At 31.0% G+C, this 11,425-nt stretch overlaps 1 protein-coding gene across 1 annotated transcript in view; it reads left to right on the forward strand.

Moving 5' to 3' along the window:
• Positions 1-5,234, forward strand: part of LOC136978717 (testis-expressed protein 10) — a 58,441-nt gene extending 53,207 nt beyond the window's left edge. Inside the window, exons 14-16 of the mRNA XM_067274504.1 lie at positions 45-312; positions 386-501; positions 4,967-5,234. Of these exons, the coding sequence (XP_067130605.1) occupies positions 45-312; positions 386-501; positions 4,967-5,065 (483 nt within the window). The 3' untranslated portion in view covers positions 5,066-5,234. The remainder of the gene's footprint in view (positions 1-44; positions 313-385; positions 502-4,966) is intronic.
• Positions 5,235-11,425: the final 6,191 nt, after the last annotated feature.

Below are 11,425 nucleotides of genomic sequence, written 5' to 3' on the forward strand. Positions count from 1 at the left end.
CAACAGTTTTCCTTTGATAAGTAAAAATACTTATTTTATTTCAGGCACAGTATCCTTGTTTTCCAACATATTCAGCTGTTTCAATATTAATATTACAAACAAAATTGTCAAAAATTTTTGTTGGCACTGATGATTATCAGAATTCATTAATAAATTTATCTCTTTCCACCATATTTTATTCGATTGCAGCTATTAATTCAGAACATTATAGTGGAAATGAAAATGGATCAGTTTTGAGAATAGTTTGTCAGTTTTTGAAAACGTTAAATTTTTCATCTAAAGTATGTAATGTTATCTGGAATTCTGTGAAAGGTATGCAAATGTAATTGAAATTAATGTTTTTAAAATTTAAAATTTTCTAAATATTTAATTTTTTCTATTCTAGTAATGCACATTCAACAAACAGCAATTTTAGGATCAGTGTTTTTATTATTATTTAAATGCAATTTGTTTGGAATAGAAGAAATTGTTGTTATCGATAATATTTTATTGGAGTTAAAGGTAATATTTAGATTTTTTTAAATATAATAAGTGAACTTATACAGAAATTGTCATATTAAATGTTCACGATCCACTTGATAATTTTTCTGTGTGTACTGTGTTTATATGTATAATTGTTTTAATGCTCTGCTAAAATAGATCAAAGCTAATAGATAAATCTAAGTTTTGTGAGTATAATTTAGCATTTTTTATCATTCATTTACTTATAATTAATTATTACAAAGCAATACCAAAAGCATAGTTGTCTTCCTCTTTTAACAATAAAGTGCAATAAAAACAAGAAATAATCATTACAAAAAATTCCAAATAAAATATTGAAACAAATTATCTCACACTTAATCTTTAACATATTGAAACCAAGCATTTGAATCAGAATGAATTATGCATTTGATTTTTACAGCTATTTTAGTTTTCTGTGATTTAAAAGTAGTTTTCACTCTCAGAAAAAATTGATACAGTCCATTAGGAAAGCTATTAGAAACAGTATATAGTTAACAGTGCAAACTTTTACTCCTATCTAAGTTATTACTTCCTCATATTAAAAAGTTTGTTTTAGTGTTGACTGAATATTCTGCATATTGGGAATATTCAGTCACAAAGTAAGTATAGGGAGTTCTCATTTTTACAAGTAACTTTTATAAACCAACTTGTAAAGCAGGAACTAATTTTTCATAATGTGTAATTGTGTTCCTGCCTATAGGATTTTAGATAGGAAAATGTTGAAAAACAATAAAAATATTTGAAACAAAATTTTTATTATTTATATTATTTTTAACATTAATTTTTTTCTTTTCAAAGAAAAAGACAAAAAATATTTAAAGAAATATTGTTTATTAAGTGCTCACTTTTTCCACAGGCTGATTTTAGAGGTGCTATTGTGAAAATTTTCTAGAGAATTTTTGCAATAGCACCTCTAGATTGCACATTTTTAATTTCTTTTCAATATTTTTCTGTTTCAAAGTAGTACAAACAGTAGAACTTAGAGAATATTTGATGCAAAGATCTTTAATGATGCTCCCAGCTTTATAACTGCTTATAATTTTGTACTTATTTTCTAGTTATTGATTTATGTTGGTTTTTGTTATTGATATCAGTAACTGTATCATCTCTTCTTTTATACATGCTGAAAAAATACATGAAATATCTGAAAGCATGAAAAATAATAAAAAAAAACATACACATACTGTATTGTTGTTTGTTTGTAGTCTGTATCTGCTCTTAACAATGACTCATGAAGAAAATGGTAATTCTCAACTTGTGTTCTGCCAATAAAAATTTGGGCTTCCACAATAAAATCTGTTGAGTCTAGTGATATATGAATGTACCAATGCAGATTGGGATGTGAGATGTAATTAATTGTTAGTCTTGGATAGAGTCCTTGTATGATGATAAAGGACTCCATCCAAGACTATACATGTGCTAAAGTTATTTATAGCTTTATAAACAGTGGGAACCAATTTATCGGTAATGGAACAAACTGAAATCATGATATAATGTTTGACAAGATAATGGAAACCATAAAAACAGTAAAACATTCAAAAATCATAACTTTAAAAAGGATCCAACATATAAATAAAACTACAATTATTAAAACCAAAATGTTTTTTCACCTACTGTACACAAATAATGTAAATTTAAAAATAAATTTGATTTAAAATTTGAAAATTTTAAAACAACTTTTAAACAGTTTTTAAAAACATTGTTTAATTGAAATTAAATCAATTGAAAATTAAATTAATTTTGATTTTATTTTTAATTGTAGTTTTATTTTCAGTTTTAATGTAAAATGCTATCTAGTGTGCTTTAATTTGTTGATATGTGCAGCATTCCAACATTTTTTTTATTAAGGTGAAAATGGTTTCATGATAAAAATAAGATTGGAATATCTGCCTTACAGCAATGTTTCATTAATACCAATGCAGTAATGAATCAGGTCATAAAACCAGGAATGGTAGTTCCTGGTTTTATGATCTGACTCATTTATTCATTATTCAGTGTATTTTGTATTCAGCTGAATACTAATAAGGCTGTGGACCAACAGGCTAGATCAGATTGGATGTCATCTGAGGGTGCCGGTTGAACTGCTGTGCTATAGCCCATAAAATGCCCCATACTGTGTGCTGATGAATACAGATTTTTTTTTTTTATTATAGCTTTCAAAAACAGAATTCTTTTTAAATAAATATTTTAGTTGAATTAAACACTTTGGGATATATAATATTTTTTTTGGTAATTTTTACAAATTATATTTATTTAAGAAATATTATTAAATTGATGATAAAATTTGAAGAAACTAATATGCTAAGAATAAATCTATAGATAAAAGCTGACTTTTTAAATAAATGATACATGCAATGGAAAGAAAGTGACGTAAAATAATGGCCATGCCAATGAATACAATGTAATACTGTATAGAGTACTATGTAGTATTCTAGTGTATTCCCCACACAGTAACTTGTGTACAATGAAAATTACTTAAAAATTTTCAGTATTATTTTTAAAATCCTATATATTCATTAGCATTATACCACAACAAAAATTATGTATTAATACATCACATATAATTCTCTATACCGTACAGGTACACGAGAATGCAATGCATAGTTTTAAATGTTTAAATCTGAAATGGATGTTTGCTTTCTCTGTTTTAACTTTCTTGGTAAGGTAATTCTTTCAATTTTTCATTTTTATTTAGTCAAACTGGGTCTCCCTTTTAAGCCAAATGGATTCTAAAAACTGCCCAAATTCCACCCAAATTTGTTGTTATCAATTACTGTTTTATCTATACCCATTATTGGAAAGATTAAATGCTCTTGCTTTGTTCTATTTATTCTTATTAAATTAAATAATATAACACAAGAATAAAACATGGGCTAATTTATTTTTGAAGATATAAACCTTAAATTATGTGTTCTTCATGTTAAAACCAAATAGGAGAAAATGAAGACATTGAAATAAAAACTCATTTCAATGTTTTTCTGACATCTAATGCAACAGTGCAACAAGTCCTAATTGTACATGCTTGTGGTTCTAATTTTATCATCCCATCTAAGAGGCTGAGGAACTGGTCCTTTCAAGAGAGTATTTAGCACCTAATGATCAAATGAAAATGTTTTGATTTTTTTTTGTATAATCTAAGCTAGTTAGTACAAAATCTGATAATAAGGTAGTAAGTTATATTTGCTTTATACAATAATATAATATTTATAGAGAGGTTTCAAGGTCGCATGTCACGTGATAAAACACACGTTTGCTCCGCCCATTCGCCATTTTTGTGGTAGTTTTCGCTCGCTTAGCTTGCACGTGGTCTGTTATTCGACGTCTTTTTTTAGTTTAAACGTACAAAAATACTGCAGTTCTATTATCATGGATTAAGTTAAAAAAGATTCTTTTCTTGTGGGCTATTCTAGCGGTCTAACAGGACGAGATGCAGCTCTGTACGAAGAGAAAATTTCGTTATTTCAAGGCGATCCATACGAAGCCAGTTTATCAGACTTCGTCGTAGATCAAGAGTTGTGGCCGAAAGTAGAATTTGGTGACATTATAAACTATTTGGTTTTGACAACAAATTTCTACACCCTGTCACAAATGAAAGCTTATAAATCTTTAGAGGCCCATAACTATTTAACAAGTGGCTGGGTTTCTCCTGATATAAAAGTAAAAGTAATGAATAACAGCGAAGTAATATTGCTTGGAAAGATATGTTTTCTTTTGTTTGTTTAAACTCGTGTTTTTACGTATTTCTTAACTAAGAATTTTTGTCTGAAAGTAAAAGTCTGATTAAAAACAGCTGTGGAAATTTTTTAATTCAAATTGTTCAGTACCTTTATTTTCTAGTTGAAACTAGCATATAATAAGCCTACTTGCTTTTAGTTTTAACGTGTAATGTTTATAAGTTTGCACTAGCTAAAGCCTGAAATTACATTAGTTATTCGTTTATAAATGCACTATACCTAACTAAATTAATATAAGCAAATCAGTAAACTCTTTTAGGTTTTAAAATATAACTTAGTGTTTATTAACGTAAATATTGAAATGAAATGTTTCTGACAAACTCTTGTATTGATATTCACTTTATTCGTAACGAAATTTTTCCGGTTAATTCTCGAGAGCCATGCAGTTTGCCTTCGTCGTGAAAGCTCCTCAGTTTGGGATCCTTGATGACAAATAATGCCGGGAATTTTAAAAAATGATGTTCCTTTGTTCTTGAGTGAACTAGCATTACACCCAATTACACAACAAATCACCATAGTGATATTCGCGACGAAAAAAAACAACACAAGAACTCCAGTTAAAGCGCACGTGAACACACACAAAACGTAAACAAGTCACAAAGAGTCACAAAGATGGCGCTGGACAATTGTGCATGCTCATGACGTCACTCGTGATGTCGACATGAAACCTCTCTATACAATACATTCTAATTATAACTATTGCAAAATTTATTTTTGGTGTTATATTCTAGGTTAAATTTCCCCAAATCATTAATAAAAAGTGGTGGATGGAATTGAATTATTATGTACAGTTATTTAAAGGTCCTACAGCCATGCTGGTAAAGTCATAATAGTAGAGTTGGATATAAAATATTTTAATATTAAATTGAATTGTATTTTTATAGAAAATTGTAAGTAATAACTGTAAATTATTTGTTAATACTTTTTGTTCCTGAAAGGTTTGAACCTTATTTATGTATTTACAGAAAAGTCAATAAATGCATTGTTTGTTAAAAATAATTTCTATACTTATTTAACAATATAAAATCTTATGACATAATTTATTACCTTTATAGGATTAGAAAAGAATTTAAAGCAAAGAAAATTTTTTTCAGTATTAAATTTTATTTCAATGATTTTGTTTGTAAAAAAAATACTTTATAATAAGCAAACTTTATTATTATCAACTATATAAAGCTGAAAAAATGGGTATTTTCTTTGTCACAGTATGCCAAAAACGGCCACTAGGGGCGCCCCTAGCTATTATTTAAATTAACAATATAAATTATTTTATATTTTCACAGTATAATACTTCGTATATTATTATTTTTATTTGTAATTTAGTATGCCCAATGCCTGCATCGGGCCTTTCGACTTGTTATGAAATATAGACTAACAAAAATAATAAAATTATCTATAAAAGAGAATTTAATTAGTAACTATTGAAAAATTCTATCAAAATTTAACACAGTATCCATTACTTTCAAACATCAAATCCAAAAACAAACTTTAATAATCTTCATGTTTGAATCAAGGAATTAGAGTAAAAAGTAATTAAAATAAACCAGAAGATATAGATAAAAATCAAATAATTTATTTATCATTTTCATGTGTCTCTAATTTATTATACAGGAGGATGCAAAAGTAGGTATACAGTTGAGAATATGAGAAATACAAATGTTTGGTGTTCAGTATTATTATTTTTTATTAGTTCATATTCCTTATTTGTGATTTAATTTGCACATAAAAATAAATGTTTTGTCTTCCTATTTTCTCCCTGTATGTTTTTTTCCCATAATAACAACTATATACCTACTTTTGCTCTTCACCTGTATATTTGAGCAGCTTCTTCAAAGAATTTAAAGTTATGATGATTTAAATTTTTCTACCATTTTTGTATATTGCAAAAACTTTAAATTTACACTTGAAACTCTAGTAAAAGTAAAATAAAAAATATGGAGTGATATTCTATGTTCATTTTACATAACACTATGGAAAATTTTTATAGGAATATCATCAAACTTTATTCAGTTATTGCAAAAAGAAAAATTTTCTTGGTGTTGTTTTGCTTCATTTGCAATTAACTTGTTTAGATACATACATCTCAAGGCATGGTAAAAGAGTATCTTCAAACCTAAAATCTCATGAGCTAAATTTAAATTGATAACAAGACACCTGTTTTCACTACAAGAGTGTAATGAATATTATACGGTTTTTGATTATTTAAATATAACACAACTCAAATGACCTATATAATAATCATTCCGTATTTTAAAAATTATGAATAAAACTAAATATTTTGAACTTCATTTTATATCCTACAAATTGATTGTTATTAAACTCTATATCATAAAAATACTCAAAATGTTTACTTGTATGAACAAAAGATAGCACTAAAGTTTTAGCACATCTCAGCTCAGGTATTATTTGCATACTCAGACCATGGTAAGTTTTACAATCAAGTGAACCTAGGGATGCCAAGATACAGGAGTGCCAGCATTACTCATAAACAAAAAAGAACAGATAATAATAAAAATTTTACAATCTAATACTAACAATTTTCATAATTTTTAAAAATTTTTGTATGTATAGATAGGCATATGTATGCGCTTGTGTGAGTATGATAGTATACACCCGCATTATATATATATAATATTAGGGGCACCTAAATTTTGTTTGCCTAGGGGCATCAGATACTCTTGTACTAGCCCTGGCTCAGACTATATTAAACAGTAAATTGTGTTGTCCTGTAATATGTTGAACAGATGATTAGCTAATTTAATGTAGAATTAAATAAAGCCATATAAATTACAGAAGTGTTTCTACAGTCAGTGAATCTTTTTGTAGACCAGAAGTCTGAAAAAGCACTAGGAAGATCTTTTAGTCTAATATAAACTGAAACAATTGTAAATTTAATGATACTTCTGGTTTTGTTTATCCAAAACAGAATTCAGTAATTGGAACTGACTCACTTGGAATGACTCTGGGCCGGTTTTGGTAGGTATGCAGTGCGTGCAATGCACGCCTGCGGCCAATAGTGTACTAAAAAATATAATTTTCATACTGTAAATATAGTAATCAACTGGCTCCTGCCAGTCGTTATCTAACTCCTTTCGGGGGAGAATTTTTTTTGAATGATGTATAGTTAATCGGGATATGCCGCCCCTAAGCTTCCTATATTTAGTCTTGAGTTTCATGTATCCAACTCCGTTCTCGAGATTAAGGAAGGACAGGCATCGGACAGACAACAGTGGGAATTTATAGGTCTACAATTTTTTCAAATTGCAGCCCAATTTAAATAAAGAAATGCGTTGTTAATTTAACAAAATTTTTATCATACATCATATGTAATACATCATAGGTAGGTCACAGGAAGTAGAATGGCGTCACCAGGCGTTTCTGTGGTCATATGACTTGTCACGTGACCGCAAAAACAATAGAAAAGACAGAAAAAGGAACATTTACCTATAGGCAATTTTTTTCTATGTAAAATATACAATTTTCGCGATTGTTTTCTTCTGTGTTTAAGTCTATGTTGTATAGTTCTCGATAAATATTTACTCTAAACCGTTAACGCTAACCCTGCAGAAAATTCTGCAGCTTGAGCGTTTTTTCTAGTGACTTTCTCTGTAGAAAATTCTGTAAGGCAAGGTGAAGAGGCTCGCCTAAAGCGACGGGCAACATCCGATGTATAATAAATAACATAGACTGCGAGTAGCGGTTTCGCAGGCAGTCTTATGCTCATATCTACCTACGCCACCCAATGTCAAGAAATATTTCTGACTTATTAATACCGCTGAATAAAAGAATGATCGCTCTCGTATATTCTTTGCTACTCAATTTTTGATACCGACGTAATAAGTCTAAAAACAAAGAATCGGGCACGATAAATTTTTTGATTTCAAAACTAACCGCGGCGTGAATCGGCATTTCCTTCGACCGAATAATGCCGGGAAATACGAGAGAGAATCGCGTAAATATAACAAAATAATTTTCTTTGAGTAATTCGAACACGCAGCAAATTTAATTTCGATAACAATTACAAATATAAATAACAGCGTCTTAAATAAATTAATCAATAATTATATATTCATTCGTTGTCACTTTCAAAGCCGGAAGAATATATTTCACGAATCGTGTTTCCAACAGTCTTAAAATTGTCGGCCACTCTTTAATCTCTACCTCGCTTACCTCCCTCCACCCCCACGAAACAGCAGAGATAACCTGAAAATGCAAATTAGAATGACGTCGAAGTCGATAATTTACATATTGTCATTAGAAACGTAGGAACAATTATTTCCTCCAGATATTTTAAATTTTATGTGGTTTTGCATATTTTAATATACAGTAGAGCATCGATTATCCGACTTAATTGGGGACTGGGGTTGGTCAGATAACTGAAAAGTCGGATAACCGAAAAGTATGAAAAAAAATACATTATTAGTATAGTGTATTAGGCCTGAACCGTGTTCAATAACGCAGAACACTTAAGTTAGAATTCTGAGTGGCTTAGTGGGCGGAGCTAAGAATAGATAAAGGAAGCTAGTGGTGGGAGGAGTCAAGCAATAGTTAGAAACGAGTTCAACATTACAGCATAACTAGACTTAGCAAGAATTCTGCGTTACTGAACACGGCCCTGGTTTAAATACTAGCCTCCCTTTCATGGTCGAGCCAGTGCTGCCAGCTAAAACATGCAAAAATTTAACAAAAATAATATTAAAGTAGCCAAGACAACCAAATACAGGTATACCTCGATTTACGTCGGTAATTGGTTCCAGGAGAGGCGACGTAAGTCGAATTTACTTGTGTAGTTACGACGTAAGTCGTAGTTTCGACTTACGTCGTAACTAAACTTCAATAATGGAGGAAACGCCAATAATGAGCACTTAAAGACCGCTAAATAAGACGACAACACAGAAACACAGATGTTTTCATGGTTCGTTCCCTAGGATTTATGATGATTATATTAACATTTACTGTAAATGTACATATTTTAATATGATTTTATGTGCTTTCAACGCTTTTCTAGTGATATTACGACTTCAATGTTTATGGCGGACGGATTTAAAGTCGAATAAACTGACTTAAACTTGATTTTTTTTCCATATACTTTTTTGACAAACAACGTAAAATCGGGAACTACGTAACTCGAGAGGGACGTAAGTCGAGGTATACCTGTATTGTAGCGCCACATCACTAGCGGACATTTGAATTTGCCGACTAGAACGCGGTCGGTTAACCGATAAATCGGTTAATCGAGAGTCGGATAATCGATGCTCTACTGTATATTGATTTATACAGAAATTATAATTTCGAAATTCCCTTGGTGAATCCAGATAAAAGAACCGAAATTTATTAAAATAATTCGAGTTATAACATGATGTAGCAAATATTTGAAATGAAATACGAACAATTTTAATAATCTTCAGATTATCATTTTTTAATTATTAGAATTACAATAGAAATTATTTCGTGTCGCGTGTTTTAAGCATGGACTGCGGCTTACCGAAACTTGATGCGGGAATATTTCATTTTTCTTTCCAATAATGAATCTCGTTACTGAGAATGGCAAGAAATTCGCATTAGTTTATTAATTAAAATATAAAACATATTCCGTATGTCTTCAGTACGACGAATATAGTTATAAAGACTGGAATGCGTCGGCCGTTAGCCGAATCCTAAAATTGGAAGCAGCACGTTTTTTGGAATGTTGTTAATATTTTAAGTAAGAAGCGTTTTAATAATACTAATATTAATATCACAATAAATAAAAATATACCGTAAATTAATCCCTGTCGCGTGTTTTAAAGAACGATTTCCGAGGTTTGATTCGAGAATTATTTAATCAATTTTGATTAGGTAAATATTAACGTTCGTTACTGGCAACGAATAGAAACTCGAATAGGTTTATTAAAACTTAAAACATTTTTCGTTCGGGTTCTTACGATAATAGCGAGGTTGAGGCCTAAGTTTTAAACGCGAAAACGTGTACGTCGGACGTTCGGCGCCGCTTTCCGGGCCTCACAGAAGTTTGGCAATGGCGTTTGAAATGTCGAGCATGATTCCACTGACTTTCCAAACTCCATTGACTCTACACTTCTTACCTTCAGGTAAGAGAGGTGTAGATCACATTTTCCAGTCTACACTTAAAATTTAAAACAATGGATAAGAATTAACTGGTTATTCTGTAAGATAATGTCATGCCTTAACTAAGAAACAGACTGAAATGTTCTCTGTATTAAGTTGAGAAGAAATTAATTATTGTTTTTCATACATAGGCCTCTACTGTCATCAAACAGAATTTCCCATTTTTTACGAAATACAGGCAATTTCATGCATTTCTTTGTTCATGTCTGTTATCAGGACGTCAATTATAACCAATTAACATATTGTGTATAACAACGATGCCCGAATTGCGGCTCGCCAGCTACATGTGGCTCTTCAAGAACTTAATTAATTGTGGCTCAACTAAAAAAAAATATTTGTTTTTAAAAATTTCATTGCAAACATTACAAGTTCATAAACCTTCAACTAGCAAAGAGCAGGGCCGTGCCGTGCTGTGATGCAGAGAGGCGGCCGCATCAGGTGGCACCTTAAGGGGTCGGCATAAGCAGCATTTAACCTTAACTTTTTTTTTGTTTTTTAACTCTTTCCGCCCTGTGGGCACTAAGAGGGCCTCTTTTAGAAGGCCCATTATGGGTTCGGCCAGGCCCACAATGGGGCGACCGGGTGGTGAGGGACGGGGCCCGACATATCCGAACGGACCACCCCCCGAAAAATTCCTGGGGATTATTCGACCCGTTCGGATTCGATCCCGGGTCCCCAGAGCGGTAGGCTGCCACGTTGACTGCTCGGACATCCGGCCGTCGTTTAACCTTAACTGTTCGGCCATTCGGTTATCGCTCTGGGGACGAGGAAGTGAACCTGGGCGAGCCACTCCAGGAATTTTTCATGGGCGGTCTGTTTCGTCCTTTACCATCTCCCGCTACCATGGTAGGTTTGGCCGAATACACGGTGGATATGGAAGAAATTGCCCTCTTAACCCTCTTAATCCCACAGAGCGGTCGTTACTGTAAATATTTAAGTTTTGAAAGAAATATTTTATAAAAAAATTTTTAAAACTAGGAAAAATATATTAATATATTTTAAGTTATGACTAATAATTTTAAGTTTATTTTAATACATTCTAAATTCTTATATGAAAAGAAATT

Source organism: Centruroides vittatus, unplaced genomic scaffold, assembly GCF_030686945.1.
Source record: "Centruroides vittatus isolate TY-2023 unplaced genomic scaffold, ASM3068694v2 contig_549, whole genome shotgun sequence".
Classification (NCBI taxonomy): domain Eukaryota; kingdom Metazoa; phylum Arthropoda; class Arachnida; order Scorpiones; family Buthidae; genus Centruroides; species Centruroides vittatus.